The sequence below is a fragment of the Hyla sarda genome, chromosome 1 (assembly GCF_029499605.1).
Source record: "Hyla sarda isolate aHylSar1 chromosome 1, aHylSar1.hap1, whole genome shotgun sequence".
In the NCBI taxonomy this organism is placed as follows: domain Eukaryota; kingdom Metazoa; phylum Chordata; class Amphibia; order Anura; family Hylidae; genus Hyla; species Hyla sarda.
In genome coordinates, this window is record NC_079189.1 from 74,020,488 (window position 1) to 74,044,238 (window position 23,751).

A 23,751-nucleotide genomic window follows, 5' to 3' on the forward strand; every position below is an offset into this window, starting at 1 on the left:
AACTGGCCATGAAGTGTTTATGAAATGTGGTTGGTGGCTTCCAGTCTAAAGCTCACTCTTCTGATGCACGCAGAGGTGTCCGAAATAGCATTTAAAGGGGTACTCTTAAAAAAAAAATTTAAAAAAAAATTAAAACATTTTTAGTGGTCAACTGGTGACAGAAAGTTAAACAGATTTGTAAATTACTCCAGTTTAAAAAAAAAAATAAAAAAAAAAATCTTCATCCTTACAGTACTTATCAGCTGCTGTTATGACCTACAGGAAGTTATTTTCTTTTAAAATTTCCTTTTATAGTCTGTCCTCAGTGCTCTCTGCTGACACCTTTGTCCATGTCAGGGACTGCCCAGAGCAGGAGAGGTTTTCTATGGGAATTTGCTCCTACTCTGGACAGTTCCTAAAATGGACAGAGGTGTCAGCAGAGAACACTGTGGTTCAGACAGAAAGGAAATTCAAACAGAAAATAACTTCCTGTGGATCATAACAGCAGCTGATAAGTACTGGAAGGATTAAGATTTTTTAATAGAAGTACTTAACAAATCTGTTTAACTTTCTGGCACCAGTAGATAAAAAAAAAAATGTTTTCCAGTGGAGTTCGCCTTAAACTCTCCTGATGCACGCTGGGCTCACCTGAGTGTTCATGTGTTTTGAATTTAGAGAAGGCTGCTGGTTGTGACTTATCTCTACAATAAGGACCGTGCTCAATCCTGCAGAGTTGGGAGGCCACCATACACATTAGAACAATGTTTCCTAACCAGGGTGCCTCCAGCTGTTGCAAAACTACAACTCCCAGCATGCCCGGACAGCCAAAGGCTGTCCGGGCATGCTGGGAGTTGTAGTTTTGCTACAGCTGGAGGCACCCTGGATGGGAAACGCTGCATTAGAAGGTTGACATGTCATGCTAAGGTCTGAGGAGTTTAGCTGACCCTAGTCGTGTGTGGCTTGTTTATGGACCTGTTCACATTACATTATGTGTACACTGTGGGAAAAGCTTCAGATGTATATACAGAAGCAAAGCATATAGGGCTTCATTTACCCAACAGTGTTGTTTCTGCCTGCCGGAATAATGTGTTAGTTAACAAAAAAACTTTCCTTTTGGATTCTGTATTTTTAACAATGGACTCTTATCATTTCTGCGCTATCTTGGTCCCTCCTACAGGGACACTGCCTGGCAGTCTGTAATAGCCGCCAGTCAGAAGATAGAAGCAGAAACCATTTTCTTAGGCTATGTTCACACTAGTGTCTGTTTATAACACTATCACAGACTCTGTTCATGGCCATTGCACAATGGACACTAAGAGATCCCGCTAGGCTGCATTGAATAGGGTCCATCTGGTTTCTTGCTGGTGTCAATGCTTTTGCTGGATCTGAGCGGAGAAAAAAAATAATGCTGAATTTTTTTTTTCTCCGCTCATGTCCAGTCAGTACAACAATAAAAATTATATACACACACAAATTATATATAAATAGATATGCACACAAATTATATATAAATAGATATACAATGATCCCTCAACTTACAATGGCCTCAACATACAATAGATTCAACATACAATGTTTTTTTCTGGACCATTGTTAGTTGAAACCAGACTCAACATACAATGCTACGGACAGTCCAGATCTGTGATACCTGTCAATGGCTGGAAGATCTGACCAATCAGAATGGGCATTCACTGGTAAAACCCCTGTATTACTGAAGCGTATGCACTGACTGGGGTCTGGTAGCGCCCCCTACAGTACAGGGAGGTATTACATGTTTTGTGCTCTTTATCTGTACCAGGGTTACCTTCTCCTTTGGACACCAGGTGAGGTCGACTCCATTTTACTTTTTTTTAGGACACTTCGTGTACTGTACAGTATCCTGAAGAAGCTCCTGTCCTCTACATAGACCAGTGTTTCCCAAGCAGGGAGCCTCCAGCGGTTGCAAAACTACAACTCCCAGCATGCCCGGACTTGTCGTTTTGCAACAGCTGGAGGCACACTGACATAGACAGTGATTACAGCTCCCAGCAGATCTTTCTTACTTTTATATGTAAGGATTTGCTTTATCTGTATTAGTTATCTACTTATTTATCTTTAATCCTCACTTTTTCCTATTTTCGAATGACATTTTGGTGCCTTTAGAACCAATTACCAGGTTTCCATAGAATTCTGGTTTCAACATACAATGGTTTCAACATACAATGGTCGTCCTGGAACCAATTAATATTGTAACTTGAGGGACCACTGTACAAACACAAATATACACACATACATTTTATATGTGTGTGTGTATATGTATACAAATATATTAATGAATAATCTCTTAATATTGATAGCTTTATGCTGCACACATCATTCCTACTTATAAGTGCTGTACGTTTTCACAACTGTTGGGAATAGGAAATTGCTTGAATAATATTGTACGGGAAGCAAGACTACGGTGCTGATCACTGATGTAGACAATTTCTTTGAATAACAGGAGAAACTCTAATTCCTTATATGGTCCCAGTGCAAGAGCCATTGAGCTTCTCTTTATACTTTTCACATTCCTGATGGGAGAGGTGATACGGATTTTAACTCCTACAAGGGCCTATTGCCATCTAAAGGATGAAATCACTAGAAAATGCTGACATTACATAATGTACCAAAAAGAGGAAACGTATTGACAGATTTACAATTTGCTGGCTGAGTACAGGTAATGCAAACTGTTAGCTACTCAGTGGGTGTTCAGATCGTAACTTAAATCTTCCCCCTTCACCACCAAATCTATGAAGCGAAGTCGATCATTTGGCCACGTCATGTTCAATAAGGAGAACTGTTCTCAAATCCTATTCGATTGTGTAAAATCTGCATACTCGTGGCTGCGGTTAGGACTAAAATGACTAATTGACTTATAAAGATGGTTTGTGGACGATTAGTCAGCCAATTTCCCTAGGTTCATGCATACATTGGGATTATCTCTATGCACACCATCTTCTGTTTCCTGCAACAACAAAAAAGTATAATAAATATATATATATATATATATATGCACAACAATGGATCACCGCTCACCACACCCGCAGCTGCTCCTTAGCCCGCGCTACGGACACACCGGTACCGCCTCCGGCTCTCACAGCGTACAGCAAAAGGGAAGTCCGGCACAGAGCTGTAGTTTGCAGTTAAAAACTTTGCATTTCTTTATTTCAGTATAACGCAATGCACAGGAAAATCTGACGCGTTTCGCACCTAAGTGCTTAGTCGTAGATCACTTAGGTGCGAAACGCGTCAGATTATCCTGTGCATTGCGTTATACTGAAATAAAGAAATTCTAAGTTTTCAACTGCAAACTACAGCTCTGTGCCAGACTTTCCTTTTGCTATATATATATATATATATATATATATATATATATATATATATATATATATTTTTTTTTTTTAAATCTACTCCTTCCAGCCTTTGCACAGCTGTGTCTAGCTTCTCCCACAATGCATCCCTTACATACAAATACACAAAATGCATCTGCCAATGAATGTATTATGAAGATAATGAAAGGGATTCTCCACTGCCCTGCCTTCCGGAGCTCCGCTCGCAGCATCCGGAGGTTTTTCTCCGAACGCTGTGTGCGGGCTTCCGTGTTCGAGGCCGCCCCCTTAACGAAAGTCTATGGGAAGGGGGCGCGACCGCTGTCGCGCCCCCTTCCCATAGACTTTCGTTGAGGGGGCGGGCGTGACATCACGAGTAGGTGGCCTCGAACACAGAAGCCCGCACACAGCGTTCGGAGAAAAACCTCCGGATGCTGTGAGCGGAGCTCCGGAAGGCAGGGCAGTGGAGAACCCCATTAACTACAGCCCTACTTTTGATATTCGTGACAAAGCATTGTTTTATTTGGGCCCGGTAGTAGCATTCATTTGAAGTGTCCCTGTCCAGAAGTTTGGCTTGGTCGAGGTCTGGGTGTTCAGTGTTTGACTAAGCGTTTTCTACATTGTACAAGCCCTTTAACAGGTCAAAAAGATTTTTAAAATGATAGGAACACTAAGATACATTTCAGTGTTTAAAAAAAGTCATACCAAATGTGACAGGTTAAATAAAATAAAATTACCACATAAATGTAAAAAAATCAAATAAAATAAAAGAATCCTCCCCTACGTTCACCAGAACTGCACTTAAACTTTGGCAGGTTACAACCGAAAACTGTCGACAATCTTGTCCTCCTGATGTCCCCAGCACCTTATCTTGTATAATGTAGGACAGTTTGATGTGTTACGGTACTTGGTGTAAAGACTACATGTCCTCAAAAGACAAAACCCCAGAACAAGCTCGGGGCAAGAATTCAGCCGACAGGAATTCTGATAGAATTCCCGAAAACCTGCAGTATTGTGAATGGAGCATAGACTGCAGTACAGGCTTAGTAAGAGAAGTGCCATCTTGGACGAGCTGTCTGGTCTACCAGCATTATGGTACAGAGTAGAAATATACATATGTGGAAAAAGATTCATTGCTACTTTTTAACTTTTTAGTTAAAATCTTTGTGTATTCTAGGCTTTGGAGTCTTAAAGGGGTATTCCACTGGCCAGTGTTCGCCTTATCTGCCACTGATTGACAGCCTGATACAGACATAGCTGTCAATTACCAATTAAAGGGATACTCCACTTGCCAGCGTTCTGAAGTATAAATGGTCCGAACGCTGTTTTTGTGCCCCTCGTGACTACGATCACGCCCCTCAATGCAAGTCTATGGGAGGGGGCGTGACTGCCGTCACGCCCCCTCCCATAGACTTGCATTGAGGGGCGTGGTCTTGACATCATGAAGGGCATGTACGACCCCTGCAGCGCCAAAAACAGCATTCGGAACATTTATTTCAGAACGCTGGCAAGTGGAGTATCCCTTTAAAGGGCTACTCCACTGGAAAACCTTTTTTATTTATTTTAATTTTTTTTAATAAACTGGTGCCAGAAAGTTAAACAGATTTGTAAATTACTTCTATTAAAAAAAAAATTCTTAATCCTTCCAGTACTTATCAGCTGTTCCTGCTCTTTTCTTTTTGAATTTCCTTTCTGTCTGACCACAGTGCTCTATGCCAAGTCCTCTGTCCATGTCAGGAACTGTCCAGAGTAAAAGCAAATCCCCATAGCAAACTATCCTGCTCTGGACAGTTCCTGATATGGGCAGAGGTGTCAGTAGAGAGCACTGTGGTCAGACAGAAAGGAAATTCAAAAAGAAAAGAACTTCCTGTGGAGCATATATCATCTGATAAGTAGTGGAAGGATTAAGATTTTTAAAATAGAAGTAATTTACAAATCTATTTAACTTTCTGGCACCAGTTGATTTAGAAAAAGAGTTTTCCAGTGCAGTGCCCCTTTAATTGATGATTGACAGCTATGTCTGTATTCAAATTCATACAGCAAGGCTTTCAATCACTGGCAGATAAGGCAAATATATCAATAAATAAGTTATGCTAAATCGTCATACACAAGCTCAGCTCCTTCAGCTATAACACGATGCCAGTAGATTGCATTTTCATTTAGGTTTGTTCCCCTAACTTATATTTTGTTCCATATGAAAACGATAAAATCCAGTTCATAGGTTGACTTGTAGGTTTATAAGGCTCGGTTCACACTACGGTTTGTCATTACGGTTCCCGTATACGGCTGGGAGGAGGGGTGGGCGGAGCTTAATCGCGGCGCCCGCACTCAGCCGTATTCGGGAACCGTAGTTAATGTATGTCTATGAGCCGACCGGAGTGAACCGCAGCTGCTTTTTCGGCCGTATGCGGTTTCCCGACCGCAGGCAAAAACGTGGTCGACCACCCCTCCTCCCAGCCGTATACGGGAACCGTAATGACAAACCATAGTGTGAACCCAGCCTAAAATGTTTCCACTAAATATCTTAATCAGTGAGAACCAGAACGGAGGTAATGAAGGTTTCTCCCCCGCCCGATCTCTGATCAAATCAATTTCTTTATTCCAAAATGAACATCACAGCGGATCCCAATGGATTTCAGTGGGATATTCTTTTTCACAGTAGATCTAGAACAGAAAGAACTGATGAGATCCAACTATTATATTAAAGTCAGTCTGATCCTTCCATAGTCTGGAATGGTCACAGCATAAAGACCCATTTTATGGTAAAATGCATACAGAAGCTGACTTTTTTTTTCTTCTTCTACCTTTTATAGTGAAATCTGAGAATATGTGAAGTTACAAGGCGTGCCAAAGCCAGATCTGTAAATGTGACCTTTGTCATTCATTCTTTTTTCTATATGTTGGTTTAACTTCTGGGTGGTGGGTTATACACTCATGCTCCTAAGTAAATACCTGTATTATACTGTATAGAGAAGACGTAAAAGGAAGCAGTGTTACAAAAATTGATGTGTGCTTGTATAAAAAAGATAAGCTTCAAAGGTAACCGACAAGTGTCACCCACACCAACCTGCTTGTACAGTGGATGACGCTGGTCACAATGGTCTTTACCTTATTTTCTTACGTGGTGCTGTTCTCGAGATCACACAAAATCCTGAATTTGTGAAGTAGGGTCTTTAGTGTACTGATACTACCCCCCCCCCCTTTACAGAGGGATGCCTCTGTAAAGGGGTACTCAACTTTATAAAAAAAAACTTCTCCTCTATCCAAAGGTGCCGAACAGCCAATCATCAGCCCAGAAAGGACCCTGTCATTTCTCTTCAGCAGTCTTCAAAAGTGGGGTCCGGGGTGCAGTGGGGGGGGGGGGGGAGTGGACCCTTGCATGCAGAGGTGAGAGTTGGGCCACATTCAGGAGATTCGATTAGAAAAGGAAAAACAGGACGTTAAATCCGTGGGCGCCTATTCCCAGGAAACCAAAAAGCCACAGGATATTTTTTAAAATAAGACTGGCGTTTATTGGTACAAGATCAGGGGTGCAACACAATGGTTTCAAACCCGGGCCGGGTTCTTCCTCAGGCAATGGGTGTCCTTTTTATGAAGGGGAGTACTCCTTTTATTTGTTGTTTTGTAGCAAATTCTACCCTAGGATATTTGTTCTTGGTTTTTATGAATGAAGTTTTTTTTCTTGCAGTTCATAACTGGACAGAAGAAGAGACTCTACAGTGGCTGTTTGAATTTGTGGAGCTTCCCCAGTATGAGAAGGCCTTTCGGGAAAACTCTGTCAAAGGCACCACTCTCCCGAGGTAAGAGTTACCATGCTGTGTCTGAGGTGGAGATTTAGCAAAACTTTCACTTAAAGGGGTATATATCTTATCCCCTATCCAAAGGATAGGGGATAAGATGTATGATCTCAGGGGTCCCACCACTGGGGACCCCTAATCTCTGTGCAGCCCCCGGCATTCTGTGTCGGGCACTGACCTTAGATAGGGACGTGATGTCACGGCCATGCCCCCTAGTGGCGTCATGCCTTGCCCCTCCATTCAGGTCTATAAATGAATGGAGGGGCGTGGCCGTGACGTTATGTCGCTGTCTTTGAGACGGAATGCCGGGGGCTGCACCGAGATCGCCGGGGTCTTAATCGGCGGGACCTTTATTGCTGAGGGTTTTCAGGGGTGCATGTGCAGTCAGATACAGTGCTTTACATTGTTGGGGGCTGTCAATGATTTTCTGAAAGTTTTTTTGTAGAATAAGCCTTTTAGTGATATTTCCTGCACGATTTACCTTTTGTGAGAGTAATGGGTTACATGGCCCGTGGTCGACCTTGTTACTTCATTCTGTAGCATTTAGATTGGTATCCTTGGTAACCGCTGAACACAACCTTTCTTAGACTTCTACTAAATATTTAGGGCAGCAAAGTTCTTAGACCGCAAAGTTTAGATCTTTAACAAAGAATATAGGGTTTGTGTTATCACCTCTTTAACAAAGAGTTGGTTTTGTCAGTGCTTGGCTTTCATTTCTTAAATGAAGAAAAACACCATCAAAGATTATAAAAAAAACTGCTGCAATGACAGTGGAGAGTATTGTTCAGACATAGCAAAGGCGTACATCGCTGGAGTGACTTGAGGAGCATACCAGCATTCTCCTTACTCCACAGCTGTCACTCAAACCTGACCCTTTCACTGCAAATCTATGAAGTAAAAGGTCAGACAGAGCGCTACGCTGCACTTCACATGGTCATAACTTTCAAACTGGGTTTAGATTGTACTGGATTTGAGACCCAGTACAATCTAAACTTTTGACATGTGTGGACACTGTGTCAAAAGTTTTATTCATAGGATAAGGACTCTTTAACTCATTGTTACACATCAGATGAAACATGTATAAATGTTTTCCTTTATGCTGCCACTGCACTATTATTTTTATCAACGATAATAGATTCCCTGTTCCTGTAAACTATAACTGCTTAGCCTTCATGGCTGTTTCTGAAAGCTGGGTGACAATCCCTGTAATGACAGCCATATTAATAGTCACCCAGCAGATACAGCAAACATTGGATGAATGGAATTTTTAACAACTTGACACAAGAGGACAACTGAAGGGCTTGTACTACATGACCAAAATATGTAGACACCTAGATGATATTTATATTTGCTTGATGAGTATAATTTTGCAGACCCCAGACATCCGGTGCACGGAGCGAACTTTGCACCGTGCTGGATTACAGCCAAGTGGGGCGGAGGCTCTTGACTTCACGGCCACCCCCTGCTCATGACATCATCATGGCCACGCCTCCTCAATGCAGGTCTATGGGAGGGCGGTGGACTTGCATTGAGGGGCGTGGCCGTGACGTCACGAGCCTCCAGCACTGCACCCGACACTCTAAACGAACACTTAGTGCAGCACTAAGATAGTGGGGGTCCCCAGCAGCGGGACCCTCGCGATCAGACATCTTATCCCCTATCCTTTGGATAATGGGATAAGATGTCTAGGGGCGGAGTACCACATTTAAACATGGCTGCAATGTCATTTGAATATAAGAGCATTAGGGAGGGCAGGTCCTGGGGGATACGCTGTATTAGGGTAAATGTACATGGATTTGAACATTTCAGCAGTAGTCTTGACCGGTCTCATTGCCATATTGTGCAGATTTTGGTGCGGTAAAAAAAAATTCACGCATTCGCAGTTGCATTAATGGAAAAACATCCAGTAGGTGACTACACTAACTAATCCCTCATGCAAAGGTCATTGTCAACACAAAGGCAGAAATGAGAGCAAAACTTCAGCAGAAAAAATTCCTTTGTAAAATATTGTGCAATGTTCACATATTTACAGAAAAAAAAACAAGTCCACTATACTTCAGTAAAGTGGCCTTATTGTTTGTTGAGGACGTGAATATATTATTTTTTGGTCAGGAAAATCTTGTTTTTTGACCTTTTCTCCCTTCCGCAGAATTCGGGCAGAATTTCCGCTTGGTATATCTGCATCAATTCAGTGTGAAACTTATTTTGTCATGGGAAAAAAAGAGATCCCATTGATTTTAGTGGGCATTCACCCATGGATTCCACCTGTAGAATGAACATGTTCTATCTTCAGGCGGAACAGCAGAAATTCCTCAGTGTGAACTGGGCAGTCAATGGAACTGTTATTGTTGGATCATTTAAGGTAGATGGTTTGGTTTAATGAAATAGGTAGTGAAACGTTTTGCAGTAGATAAGAGCATTTATAGACATAGATAACAGAATTATAACAATGTATACCCTATAACTGCTAACTGGCATAGGCGGGGTTACTGGCACTGGGCCAGCTCATCTATATTCCTTCCCTCCCTTCCCCTTCGCCTCTTCATTACAGAGCTGGGAGAAAAGGGAGAGGCGGAGGGAGGGGAGGAAAATAGATGAGCTGGCCAACGCTGCGGAAGAGCGGCGCTGACGTCAGAGTGCCAGTAACCCCGCCTGCGCCAGTTAACACCTAATTAGCATATACAGAAAAGCGAAGATTTCAGCGTGATGGATCCGGGCACAGTAAGCATGAAACTGATCAGCGTCCCCTACACTACCAGCCAGTACCGCTGGTTAGTGCAGGGGTAGTAAGCTGACAGTTTTCCTTTAAGCTGTAGACCAGCAGCATTATGTAGCAATATGCATCAGTTTCTGCAGCACACTGGCTTTTGATATGGCACTCTCGAGCTCAATGGTCTCCAAACTGTGGACCTCCAGGTGGTGCCAAACTACAACTCCCAGCATGCCATTGTCTTTCCAAGCAGGCTAGGATTTGTAGTTTTGAAACCTTTGGATGTCCACATTTTGGAGACCACTGCTTTAGCTGAAAGGAATGGGCTGAGACCCTTTTTGTAGAGAGAGATGGGGTCTGGTGTGGACTGTGACCATGTCCAGCTCGACAGAACTCCATGCCACCAAATTACCTCACAACTATAAAGTAACAAAGGAATGGTTGGTAGCATTAAAGGGGAACTCCTCCAGTTTGGAAAACTTATCCCCTATCCAAAGGGTTATGCAAATCTCCTGCAAAGTGCTCTGTTTGGAGGTGCATATCTGCGTCCTCTACAGCTCTGCGTTTGCTCCTCCCCTCAGCTCTCCGAAGATATAGCTGAGGGGAAGGCAGAGCAGGGCAGTGTAACAGCTGCCGTGATTGGCTGAGAGGACGGACACCCCTCTCTCAGCTCCAAGCAGCTTCATTCAGTGATCATGTCAGCATTCATTGTGTTCAGGATGTAGAAATGCACAGTGGTGTTCATCTGCTGTACAATGAAAGTGCTTGGAGCGGAGGGAGTTGTGTACATCCTCTCAGCCAATCGCACCAGCTGTAAGTCTAGGTTCCCATTACGTTTTCCCCTATACGGGAGCGCATACGGCCGGGGAGAGCTAAAAACTTGCGCTCCCGTATGCCTTTCTATGCGCTCCCGTATGTAATTCATTTCAATGAGCCGACTGCAGTGAAACGTTCGGTCCGGTCGGCACATTTTTGCCCCGTATGCGCTTTTACAACCGGACCTAAAACCGTGGTCGACCACGGTTTTAGGTGCGGGGAAAAAGCGCATACGGGGCAAAAATGAGCCGACCGGACTGAACGTTTCACTGCAGTCGGCTCATTGAAATGAATTACATACGGGAGCGCATAGAAATGCATACGGGAGCGCAAGTTTTTAGCTCTCCCCGGCCGTATGCGCTCCCGTATGGGGGAAAACGTAATGGGAACCCAGCCTTACACTGCTCTGCCTTCCCCTCGGCTGTATCTTCAGCAATCTGTGAGGTGCATATTTGGGTCCTTGCTCTTCATGGAGCGGTATTCGGCACGCTCCCTCCATGCATCTCTATGGGAGAGCGAAGCGCTGTACTAGTGGATCTCCAGCTCTCCCATAGAGATGCATGGAGGGGGCATTTCAACCACCGCTCTGTGCAGGGGGAAAGTCGCAGGGGGGTCCGAGTGGTCAGGCTCCCCACGATCTGATACCTATCCCCTATCCTTTGGATAGAGGAGATTTTTTTTCTAAACTGGACTACTCCTTTAACAGTATTCATCCCATTCTTTTCAGTGTGATGTAAATGGAAAGAATGTATTATAATATGTTATTTTCTTCTATTTTGCCTACAGAATAGCTGTGAATGAGCCGGCATTTATGTTCTCACAACTCAAGATCCAAGATCGAAACCACAGACAGAAACTTCACCTTAAGGCATTGGATGTTGTTCTGTTTGGACCATTAACACGTGAGTATAGGGCTGTCTCTCCCAACCAGGGTGCCTCCAGCTATTGCAAAACTACAACTCCCAGCATGCCCGGACAGCCTTTGGCTGTCCGGGCATGATGGGAGTTGAAGTTTTGCAACAGCTGGAGGCACCCTGGTTTGGAGATACTGGTATAAGGGCTCCGTTGATAGTTACTAGACGGTGGGCCTCTCTTATAGCTTTACCACCATTGACCATTGTTTTTCAGGCCCCCCTCATAACTGGGTGAAGGATTTTGTACTGACCATTTCTATAGTGATCGGCGTTGGTGGGTGCTGGTTTGCCTATACGCAGAACAAGACCTCAAAGGAACATATATCCCAGATGATGAAAGACTTGGAAGGGCTACAGAAGGCTGAGCTGAGTCTCCTCGAGCTGCAGGAAAGGTTAGAGCTGCGTCATAGCTGGAATGCTAAGAAAACAGCTTGTTGACTTTCACGACTGGCTTTGCATGCAAAGACTAGGAAACTGAAATGGTGTAAAAAAAATATTCCATTGTAACGCAAATGTTTAGTTCGTCAGCCTTGAGATGCTCTGCACACACATGCAAATCCACCACATTATATTTTGCTTACTGTGCACCACTTAATGTGCCTCACATGTTGGTGGGTTAGTTTAGGGCAGTGTTTTCCAGCCAGTTTGCCTTCACCTGTTTTAAAAAAAAAAATAAATAAATACAACTCCCCGCAAGCCTGACAGATTTTTCTTTTTTTTTCTTTCAAGCTTCAGTTGATTTATTGTGAATTCCAAGTAGAACCGATCTGAAAGTGACTTTTTTATTTTTTATTTTTTTGTTCCCCCAGTGTGAACATATCCTTTATAAGACACTGTTTTTTTGGGCACTGGATTGTTAAAAAATACGCATTTTCTTGTTGCACGATGAACTCTTTCTTTTAGCAGCATACTTCGGTGGAAACCTTTTTTTTTTTTTTTTTTTTTTTTTTTTTTTTTTTAAATGAACTGGTGCCAGAAATGTAAACAGATTTGTAAATGACTTCTATAAAAAAAAATCTTAATCCTTTCAGTACTTTTTAGCAGCTGTATGCTACAGAGGAAATTCTTTACTTTTTGAATTTCTTTTTTTGTGTTATCCACAATGCTCTCTGCTGATGCCTGTATCAGGAACTGTCCAGAGCAGGAGAAAATCCCCATAGCAAACCTATGCTGCTCCGGACAGTTCCTGACACGGACAGAGGTGTCAGCAGAGAGCACTGTGGACAACACAAAAAAGTAATCCAAAAAGTAAAGAATTTTCTCTGTAGCATACAGCTGCGAAAAAGTACTAAAAGGATTAAGATTATTTTTAATAGAAGTCATTCACAAATCTGTTTAACTTTCTGGCACCAGTTCATTTAAAAAAAAAAAAAAAGTTTTCCACCGGAGTACCCCTTTAAGTGGCCACTGTATTGTGTAAAAACTTGTGATATGTCAAAAGTGTTGATCGGCAGGGGGTCTGAGTGTTCAGAACAAGAATAAGGAGAACAAGTTTGTAGAAGTTTACACTCAGCGCGTTCTCTCCTTGATCTGTGTCATGTGATTGAGATAAACTCGCCATGTATGTCTATGAACGTGTCTCCATCACGTGACACTGAGGCTTCTCCCTGCTTCTGATGGGCAGAGGTCTGAACACTCAGGCCCTCCACCAATCAAATCTTTTGACATGTCGCCAGGACAATTTTTTTTAATTCAGGTTTAAGTTACATCTTTTTAGATTCTAGTTTTTACGCAGGTGTAGATTTTGCATCATTACAGTAAGTGGCGCTAGGATAGGGGATATGATGTTCGATTGCGGGGGTCCTGCCGCTGGGGACACCCGCGATCTCTGGGCCGGCAGCAGAGGCATCCGAAGCACGGGAGCGTGGAGCTTCTGTGTTCATGATGTCACCCCACGCCCCTCCATTCATGTCTACGGGAGGGGTGTGACCGCTAGTACGTAGCCGTCACACCTCCTCCCATAGCCCTGAATGGAGGGGGTGTGGCAGCTGTAGTCGCCAGTCATCCGCCACGGAGTGGAGCTAAATAATGGTCATCCCTAGTATTTACGACTTGTCTCACAAAGCTATTACCGTATTTTTCGCCGTATAAGACGCACTTTTTCTTCCCCAAAACTGGGGGGGAAAAGTCGGTGCATCTTATACGGCGAATACACACCTATCGCGGCGGTCCCTGCGGCCATCAACGGTCGGGACCCGCGGCTAATACAGGACATCACCGATCGCGGTGATGTCCTGTATTAACCCTTCAGACACTGCGATCAAAGCTGACTGCTGCGTCTAAAGGGAAAGTGACACTAACCCGGCTGTTCAGTCGGGCTGTTTGGGACCGCCGTGATTTCACCGCGGCGGTCCCGAACAGCCCGACTGAATAGCCGGGTTAGTGCTTACAGGACACCGGGAGGGACCTTACCTGCCTCCTCGGTGTCTTCTCCGTTCAGGGATCCCCTGTATGGCCGGCGTTCTCCTTCCTCGTTGTCGCGTACGTGCGTCGGCGTGCGTAACGACGTGATGGCAGCAACGGAGAGCAAGGATACCTGGCCGGCAGCAGAGACGTTCCGGAGCGACAGCGATGGAGCGACATCCAGGGCAGCCATGACGTGTCCGGAGCGGCGGGGACACGTGAGTATTACCTCCTATGCAGTGGTCTTCAATCTGCGGACCTCCAGATGTTGCAAAACTACAACTCCCAGCATGCCCGGACAGCCAACGGCTGTCCGGGCATGCTGGGAGTTGTAGTTTTGCAACATCTGGAGGTCCGCAGATTGAAGACCACTATTGGGTTCAAAATCTTTATTTTTTTTTAGATTTTGCACCTATAAATTGGGTGCGTCTTATACGCCGGTGCGTCCTATAGGGCGAAAAATATGGTAATACCTGGGGACTCTGCATCTGACCATCCAGTCCTCATGCATTAGACGGCCTCTGTCCATCAGAGCAAGATATGCTGTTTGTGATCAGCTTTCCACTGTGGCCCATATAGAGTGCATCTGAGCCCAGACCCCATGCTTTGTATGACATTAGGAGACAATATAATGACTTAGAGTATTTCCAGTCATGGTTCAGCAGCAGGATATCTGTTTGTTTAAATTTTAAATGTTACATTCGTAGCTTGAGACTTGCCTGAGACTGTCAAATCTGTATCCTGATTTGTGCAAAGTCTATAGACTTGCATGGGACTTCTGCCATATCCGTATCCTGATCACTGTAGTCTGAGGAAATTCTTGGGCTATTAAGGTGCTGCAAAAATGTAAACAGATATTCTGCTGCCGCAGTGACTGGAGTTACGATTTAATCATCGGATTAGTCTTTGGGAGACAAGCTCTTTAAGAGTGTATCCACACATACAGTATCCTGGGCATTTTTGATGCACAGGATTGGAAGTAGAGATGAGCGAACTTACAGTAAATTCGATTTGTCACGAACTTCTCGGCTCGGCAGTTGATTACTTTAACTGCATAAATTAGTTCAGCTTTCAGGTGCTCCCGTGGGCTGGAAAAGGTGGATACAGTCCTAGGAGACTCTTTCCTAGGACTGTATCCACCTTTTCCAGCCCTCCGGAGCACCGGAAAGCTGAACTAATTTACACAGGAAAAGTCATCAACTGCCGAGCCGAGAAGTTTGTGACAAATCAAATTTACTGTAAGTTCGCTCATCTCTAATTGGAAGCTGCAGATATTTAAAATAAACTAAATGAGTGAACATAATCAAATCTGCATCTTCAAATCCTGCACAGAATTCTGTACATGGGAATAGACCCTAAAGCTGTGTACAGTCATGGCCGTAAATGTTGGCACCCCTGAAATGTTTCTAGAAAATTAAGTATTTCTCACAGAAAAGGATTGCAGTAACACGTTTTGCTATACACATGTTTATTCCCTTTATGTGTATTGTAACTAAAAAAAAAAAAGCAAATTGGACATAATGTCACACCAAACTCCAAAAATGGGCTGGACAAAATTATTGGCACCCTTAACTTAATATTTGGTTGCACACCCTTTGGAAAAAATAACTGAGAACAGTGGCTTCCTATAACCATCAATAAGCTTCTTACACCTCTCAGCCGGAATGTTGAACCACTCTTCCTTTGCAAACTGTTCCAGGTCTCTCTTATTGGAAGGCGCCTTTTCCCAACAGCAATTTTAAGATTTCTCCACAGGTGTTCAATGGGATTTAGATCTGGACTCATTACTGCCACTTCAGGACTCTCCAGCACTTTGTTGCCATCCATTTCTTGTGCTTTTTGACATATGTTGAGGGTCTTTGTCCTGCTGGAAGACCCAAGATCTTGGACGCAAACCCAGCTTTCTTACACTGGGCTGTACAGTGCGACCCAAAATCCGTTGGTAATCCTCAGATTTCATGATGTCTAGAACACATTCAAGGCACCCAGTGCCAGAGGCAACAAAACAACCCCAACCTTTCTGTTGTCCATGCTTAGTGTGGCACGCAGAGACTAAGTGAACTTCTCTCCTTTTTATGTGCTTTTTATATTGCCCACACCTGTTACTTGCCCCAGGTGAGTTTAAATGAGCATCACATGCTTGAAACGATCTTATTTATCCACAGTTTTGAAAGGGTGGCAAAAATTTTGTCCAGACCATTTTTGGAGTTTGGTGTGGTCCAATTTGCTCTTTTTTCCTCCTCCTTTTTGTTTTAGTTCCAATACACACAAAGGGAATAATCATGTGTATAGCAAAACATGTGTTACTGCAATCCTTTTCTGTGAGAAATACTTCCCTTTCTCGTAAAATTTCAGGGGTGCCAACATTTACGGCCATGACTGCATGTTCCAGATACCGACCATGTTGCATTCCTCTGTGCATACAGTAGACATACAGTAGATATTAAGGCAGGGCTAGTTAGGAGAGTTTTTGTCTTGCATTACTTTCATTCATAATGAGAACCCTTTGTGATATTTCTGTGCTCTTATCTTTCCTTATTTCTTCTTCTATCTTTAGTTTTTATATGAATTTACATTTGTTCATTCTCTTAAAGGTTAGACAAAGCCCAAGAAGAAAACAGGACTGTGGCTGTAGAAAAACAAAATCTAGAGCGAAAGTTAATGGATGAAATCAGCGACGCTAAGAGGGAGGCTCATCGCCTGCGAGAACTAAGGGAAGGAGCAGAATGTGAACTCAGTAGACTGAAGTATGCAGAAGAGGAATTGGTGCAGGTATGTTGTTACACACATCAATGGGTCACTACTTAATTCTTCAGATCAGTCAATTTCTAGATTATACAGGGTGTTCCTAAAGTCTGGAACCTTTTATTAACTTCATAACATCTTCAGCGTGATTTTCATTTTTTGTGATACAAAGCTTAATGCATTTTGCACAATCATTTATGCGTTCCTTCAGGTGATATTTCATTACCAAGTTAATAATAGTCACAAAATCCAGCTCACCTTTTAACCCCATTTAACCCCTTAAGGACTCAGCCCATTTGGACCTTAAGGACTCCTTTTTTCCTCCTCCCCTTCAAAAAAATCAGTTCTTTTATATTTTCATCCACAGACTAGTAAGAGGGCTTGTTTTTTGCGCGACCAGTTGTCCGTTGTAATGCCATCACTCACTTTATCGTAAAATGTATGGCGCAACCAAAAAAATACTATTTGTGTGGGGAAATTAAAAAGAGAACCGCAATTTTGCAAATTTTGGAAGGTTTTGTTTTCACGCTGTACAATTTACGTTCACAGTACGGGATCATTTACATTTTATTTTAATAGTTCGGATATTTACACACGCAGCGATACCAAATATGTATATAAAATAATTTTTTTACACTTTTTGGGGGTAAAATAGGGAAAATGGGACAATTTACGTTTTTATTGGGGGAGAGGGTTTTTCACATTTTTTTTTACTTTTTTTTTATTTTTTACTTTTTTTACTTATATTTTTACACTTTAATAGTCCCCATAGGGGACTATTTAAAGCAATCACTCAATTGCTAATCCTGTTCAGTGCTATGTATAGGACATAGCACTGATCAGGGTTATCGGTGATCTTCTGCTCTGCGGGAAGGCAGATCAGAGCAGAAGAGTCCCGGAAGACAGCGGAGGCAGGTGGTGGGACCTCCGTCTGCCGTCCAGGATGATCGGATCGCCGCGGCAGCGCTGCGGGCGATCCGATCATCCTGTTAAGTGACCGCATCTGAGGGGTTAATGGCGGACATCCGTGGGATCGCGGGTGTCCGCCATTACCGGCAGGTCCCTGGCTGCGATCCACAGCCGGGACCTGCCGCGCATGATGCCGGCATCGCTCCGATGCCCGCGGTTATGCTCAGGACATAAATGTACGTCATGGTGCGTTAAGTACCACGTCACCAGGACGTACATTTACGTCCTGCGTCGTTAAAGGGTTAAGTGGCCGGACCTGTGCCCAGCTAGGCACACAGCAAATTCTTGAAAAAGTGGTCGATGATCCAGCACATATAGAAATGCAGCTATTTCGAAACTTAATACACACAGGTAAAATCAACTACAGCATTAAACGCGTTTTGAGCGCATGCGCTCTTCCTCGGTGATGTCCGACTGCTCTCAGGTGGGGGCTTAAATACCTAAACCCTGGTCGGAGCTGTAAGAAGCTCCAATACCTCACCCTCCACCAGAGAGAAGACGGCAACAATAAGGCTGCTTTCACACTATAAAATTCATCCATTTTAAAGATCCGTCTGATGTTCAGTCCTGAAAAGCCTGCAAATCGGCCATTAAACGGTCGTTACAAAATCCCATTATAGTCTATGGGATTTTTTCATTATCCGTTTTAATCCGTTATAGTCCGTTATTAATAACGGACGTTATTTTGTGACGGAAGATGGTAACGGGAGAAATAGTGCATGCACTATTTCTTCCGTTCATTCTCCAGTCACAAAATAACATCCGTTATTAATAACTGATTAAAACGGATAATGTAAAAATCCCATAGACTATAATGGGATTTTCTAACGCCCATAACGGCCGATTTGCAGGGTTTTCATGACTGAACATCAGACAGATCTTTAAAACTGATGAATTTTATAGTGTGAAAGCAGCCTAAGATAGTATGACACACTTCATAAAATCAACAGTCCTAAAAACATATTGAATCAGGTAAGCATGTTACAAAAGTAAAGAAATAACAGTACTGGCAGCACTATTCATCTATATACATAAAACTCAATGGCCCTCATTTACTATTGCAAATCAGACATGTTTTGTCGGGTTGTGCGCAAGATTCTGTTGCATTGCGCCACAAATTCTGTCTGCGCCACAAATTCTGTCTGCGCCAGAATGTGTGCCAGAATTTGCGCCAGAATTGAAAAAACCCTGACTAACTCTCCATTTTGCTGAGAAAACCCGAAAAAGGGGCATGGTCGCCGGGAAAAGGGTGTGTGGTCTCTGAAAAGGGGCGTGCTCCTGATATTTTCACAAAAACCCTACATATTTACTAAGGTTTCCACATACAATGTGGCGGATTTGAGCTGAGGAAACCCTACAGATCAGAGCATGTGTAAAGAAAGCAAAGTGTAGGGAAAGTGGAAAAAGTAGGGAAACCTTAGTAAATACCGTGGAAAATAAATTGTAGGGAATTAAAACCCACAAAGAAACCTACACAACACTTCGTAAATAAGGGCCAGTGAGGGTGTCTGTATGTATGTGTGTATGTTCCAGTATCACGTCCAAACGCCTAAAGATATTAACATGAAACTTGGCACACATGTTACTTATATGTCAACAACAAACATAGGATAGGTGATTTAACCCTTACTCACCCCCATTTGCCAGGGGCGGGGTTTAGGTTTAAAGTCCCGTATAAGTCTATGGGAAATATATGTTACTGCATAACTTCCAAATGGCTGGAGATATTTCGATAATACTTGGTCACATGTTACTTATATGTCCACCTAAAATATAGGATAGTTAATGTAACCCTTAACTACCCCCATTTGTGAGGGTCGGGGTTTTTGTTTAAAGTCCCATGCAAATCAATGGGAAATGTATGTTCCCACATATCTTCCGTACAGCTGGACATATTTCAATACCTGGTACACATATTACGGGTCAGGATAGGAGGACGAGATATGACAACAATCTATGAGGACGGGATATGAAGTCAAAAGCTTCCTCCTTTTGTTTATTTTCCTCCCTAACAAGGATTAGGAAGGAAAAACCGGGCAACGCCGGGTACTCAGCTAGTTAATAATAAAATAGCAGTTCACAACGGACTTTAATTCCAAATGGAGCTCTTGTACCTAAAGTGAACTGTAAAAAAAATGCTGTAACTGTATTTTGTCAAAACAAGCGGTGTTTCTATGGGGACGAGACATTCTCCATCTTGTTAGTTTAACCATTTTGGTGACACCATACAGTGGTACGGACGCTTTATTGACTACCTCCTCCTCATTTGGAGGGAGGGGGGGGGGGGAGATGCAGCATCCGTACCAGTGTTTGCTGAATACCCCAACACGAATCCGTACAATCTTAAATTTACCGATCAGATTAATTCAACTTCCATCGTTTTTCTTGATTTAGAATTGACAGGCAAGGATAAGAACAACATTTCTGTGGTTACTTAATGTAAGCCTATATCTGGAAATACTATATTGAGAGCCGACAGTAATCATCCTATTCACACTATGCAAGCCATTCCGATAGGAGAGCTAAATAGATTAAAAACGAAATTCCACTGATTCTGAGGTATTTAAAACACAGCCTTATGAACTAGTGCATAGACTAAAATGTAGGGGGTCATCCCATACATTATCTAGAGCCAATCGGCTAAAAAAGATCGTAGTACACTAGTCAACCCATTGTCCACTACCAGGGAACACATTGATAGACTTGTCCTTGCCCTCACGTTCTCCCCTCAATTTAATAGTGTCAAGAATATTGTATTGAGACACTTACATTATTCCTTTTGAGGATATTGCAGAATGTTTGACATGTGGTGTCCAGGAGAGAGATCAATTATCACCCAGTGTTGTCCTTACCCAAACTGATTCTAGAAATAGTTGGTTAGCTCAGAAAAGATTTTTCAAATGTGACCATAAAGTATGTCGTACCTGTAATTATGTCAAACCTACCAAGCAGTTTGAAAGTGTGGAAGGCACTAAAACATTTTTCATTAACCCCTTAAAGGGGTACTCCGCTGCTCAGCGTTTGGAAGAAACTGTTCCGAACTCTGGAGCCGGCGACGGGAGCTCGTGATGTCATAGCCCCGTCCCCTCATGAAGTCACACCCCACCCCTCAATGCAAGTCTATGGGAGAGGGCGTGACAGCCGTCACGCCCCCTCCCATAGACTTGCATTGAGGGGCGGGGTGTGACTTCATGAGGGGGCGGGGCTATGACGTCACAAGCTCCCGTCGCCGGCTCCAGCCTTCGTAACAGTTTGTTCCAAACGCTGAGCAGCGGAGTACCCCTTTTAGGACACAGCCCGTTTTGGCCTTAAGGACCAGGGCAATTTTATTTAGCATTTTTGTTTTCTCCTCCTCGCCTTCTAAAAATCATAACTCTTCTATTTCCATCCACATACTAGTATGAGGGCTTATTTTTTGCGCGACCAATTTTACTTTGTAATGACATCACTCATTTCACCATAAAATGTACAGCGCAACCAACAAAATATTATGTGGGGAAATTGAAAGAAAATTTAGCAAATTTTAGAAGGCTTTGTTTTCAAGCTGTCCACTTTACGGTGAAAATTACATTTTCTTTATTCTGTGGGTCAATATGGTTAAAATGATACCCATGTTATATGCTTTTAAAAAAAATCTCAAACTTTAACAAAATTAGTGTTTAAAATTGCCCTGGTTTGACCACCTATAACTTTCTCAATTTTCCGTATACTGGATGGTATGAGGGTAAATTTTTTGCGCTGTGATCTGTAGTTTTTATTGATACCACATTTGCTTATATTTAACCTTTTTAATCACTTTTTTAATAATAAAAAAATTAGAGAAATGACAATTTGGGACTTTTTTTAATTTATTTTTTTACGTTTATGTCGTTCATCATATGGGATAATTAACATTATATTTTGATCGGACATTTGCGCATGTGGCGATACCAAATATGTTCCCTTTTTTTTACGCTTTTTGGGGGTAAAATTAGAAAAAAAGGACTATTTACATTTTTATTGGGGGAGGGGATTATTATTTTTTTTTTACACTTTTCATAGGACTATTTTTATAGCAATCATTTGATTGCTAATACTGGTCAGTGTTATAGGCGATCTTCTGCTCTGGTATGCTCATTCGCAAACCAGAGCAGGAGACCCCTGGAGACAGGTAAGGGGTCCTCCGACCGCAATGTTGGACAATCAAATGCCGTGATCTGTATTGATCATGGTATCAGGGTTTAATGGCGGACATCAGTGTGTTTGCTGATGTCCGCCATTACCAGCAGGTCCCTGGCTGCTGATAGCAGTTGGGACCTGCCAAGCATGATGCGAGCACCACGTCAGTGCTCGCGTCATGTACAGGACTTAAATGGATGTCCTGGTGCGTTAAGTACCACCGCATCAGGACGTACGTTTATGTCCTGTGTCGTTAAGGGGTTAAACAATGCATGAATTGTAACCATAACAATGTTGTTTACATTATAGAATGCACTTTGTGTAAAGGTATGGGTTATACAACACGTAAATGAAAGGTACGGGCTCTTGAACATTTAAATGACCGCAGCACCATGGCATTGTGCAACAAATTGCTCTTTTCTTTTCAATCTCCCCCACACAAATAGTATTTTTTTTGTTGCACCATTCATTTTATGATGAAATGAAAGTTATTGTTACCATATCCTTTTTTTATATCAATCTGTGGATCAAAAATAAGTTATTGCTCTTTAAAAAGCGAGAAGCGAAAACAAAAGCAAAAATTAAAATTGTCCTCAAGGCCAAAATGAGCTGTGCCCTTAAGGGGTTAAAAGGTGTCATCTATTTTAGACAGTCCCTATCTATATGCCAAAACTAGTAATGATAGCAGCTTCCCCACTTTATTAAGTGATAAACCCTTCAGAGTGTCTAGCTTGTTCATATGGGGAAGGCATGCCTCTTATACTCCAGTAAAATAATGCTAAATCCAATTTAATGCACAATGGAGCCCTTCATGAAAGGGAAAGTCCAACTAAAATATTTTGCAGCATTTCAAAAGACTGTTAGTGCCACCTTACCATTCTAACCCTGATATCAAGAAGAGGTGTCTGCGTTAAGCGGTTGGATGCCTTTGACTTGTCATGTTGACATTGGCCATTAATATCCATGTTACTCTGTTTACAACTTTGGGAAATGTCCAGTAATGGAAATCTAAGAGTAGTATCAGGTTTTTTTATTTATTTGTTTCGTTAAGTGTTGTAGTTTTAACCAGTGTTCTTTAATGTCAGGAGGTTATTTTGGCTAAATTTCTACTTTAATAGGTAGTTGCCAAAATGTACAATAATTCTCCTGCATAATGAGGAGAAATTAGGCATTAATGCTGATGCATGCTGGAAAAGACGGCAAGAAAAAGGAATTCTCCTAACCGCTATGGACACCTTTTTGTATTTTTATTTTTTTATTTTTTATTTTTTTAAACCATTTATGAGTTTCTGGAATGCAGTTTGAAGCAACTTTCTTTAGTCTTCAGTAAAATGTTTAAAACTTTTAAAACATTTAAAACTTTAAAGTGGTTATCCACCATAAGGTGATTTTAGTACTTACCTGCCAAACAGTAATAGACATGCTTAGGAAGGATCCATTCTGGTCTTGGTGCTAATTAGCTGTGTTGAGTCCACCATAATGCTGCCGATTTCTTTTTGTGAAATAGCTATGGCAGTTCCCTCCCTCCAACAACAAGTCCCAGGATCCCTTTTTTGTAAGTGTGAGGTAAATTTTTTCTCCCTCCCAAACATCAGCTACCCCACCCATTGAAGCATACATGGGACAATTCCCTGCAGCCCCGTGGAGTATGATCTCCCACCAAGTCATTGAAGCAGTCAGGCTCCCTTTGAGCACCTGACTAGTGATGTAATGTCTCAGGCCGCACTGCAGTTTGGGAAAAACTAAGATGACACACATTTTGTATGCTGTTAAAAATAAACATTGATGGTTGGTCTGTCAATTCTTAAGTGATCTTTGCCCCAAACACAGGTACTGACACTATATTAGTAACTAAACTAACTTTATAGCCCCTGTAGCATAGTGAAATAAAAAAAATCCTGGAATACCCTTTA

The 23,751-nt window shown here is 42.4% G+C and overlaps 1 protein-coding gene and 1 long non-coding RNA gene across 4 annotated transcripts in view; one reads left to right on the top strand and one right to left on the bottom strand.

Moving 5' to 3' along the window:
- Positions 1–23,751, top strand: part of STIM2 (stromal interaction molecule 2) — a 137,705-nt gene that overhangs the window by 95,419 nt on the left and 18,535 nt on the right. For all 3 annotated transcript variants that reach the window (XM_056556051.1, XM_056556058.1, XM_056556067.1), the window contains 4 exons: positions 7,015–7,126; positions 11,436–11,551; positions 11,778–11,955; positions 16,561–16,738. In XM_056556051.1, coding sequence (XP_056412026.1) covers positions 7,015–7,126; positions 11,436–11,551; positions 11,778–11,955; positions 16,561–16,738 — 584 coding nt within the window. The remainder of the gene's footprint in view (positions 1–7,014; positions 7,127–11,435; positions 11,552–11,777; positions 11,956–16,560; positions 16,739–23,751) is intronic.
- Positions 2,361–23,751, bottom strand: part of LOC130355662 (uncharacterized) — an 80,751-nt gene continuing 59,360 nt past the window's right edge. Inside the window, exon 4 of the long non-coding RNA XR_008888616.1 lies at positions 2,361–2,962. This is a non-coding gene — a long non-coding RNA (uncharacterized LOC130355662). The remainder of the gene's footprint in view (positions 2,963–23,751) is intronic.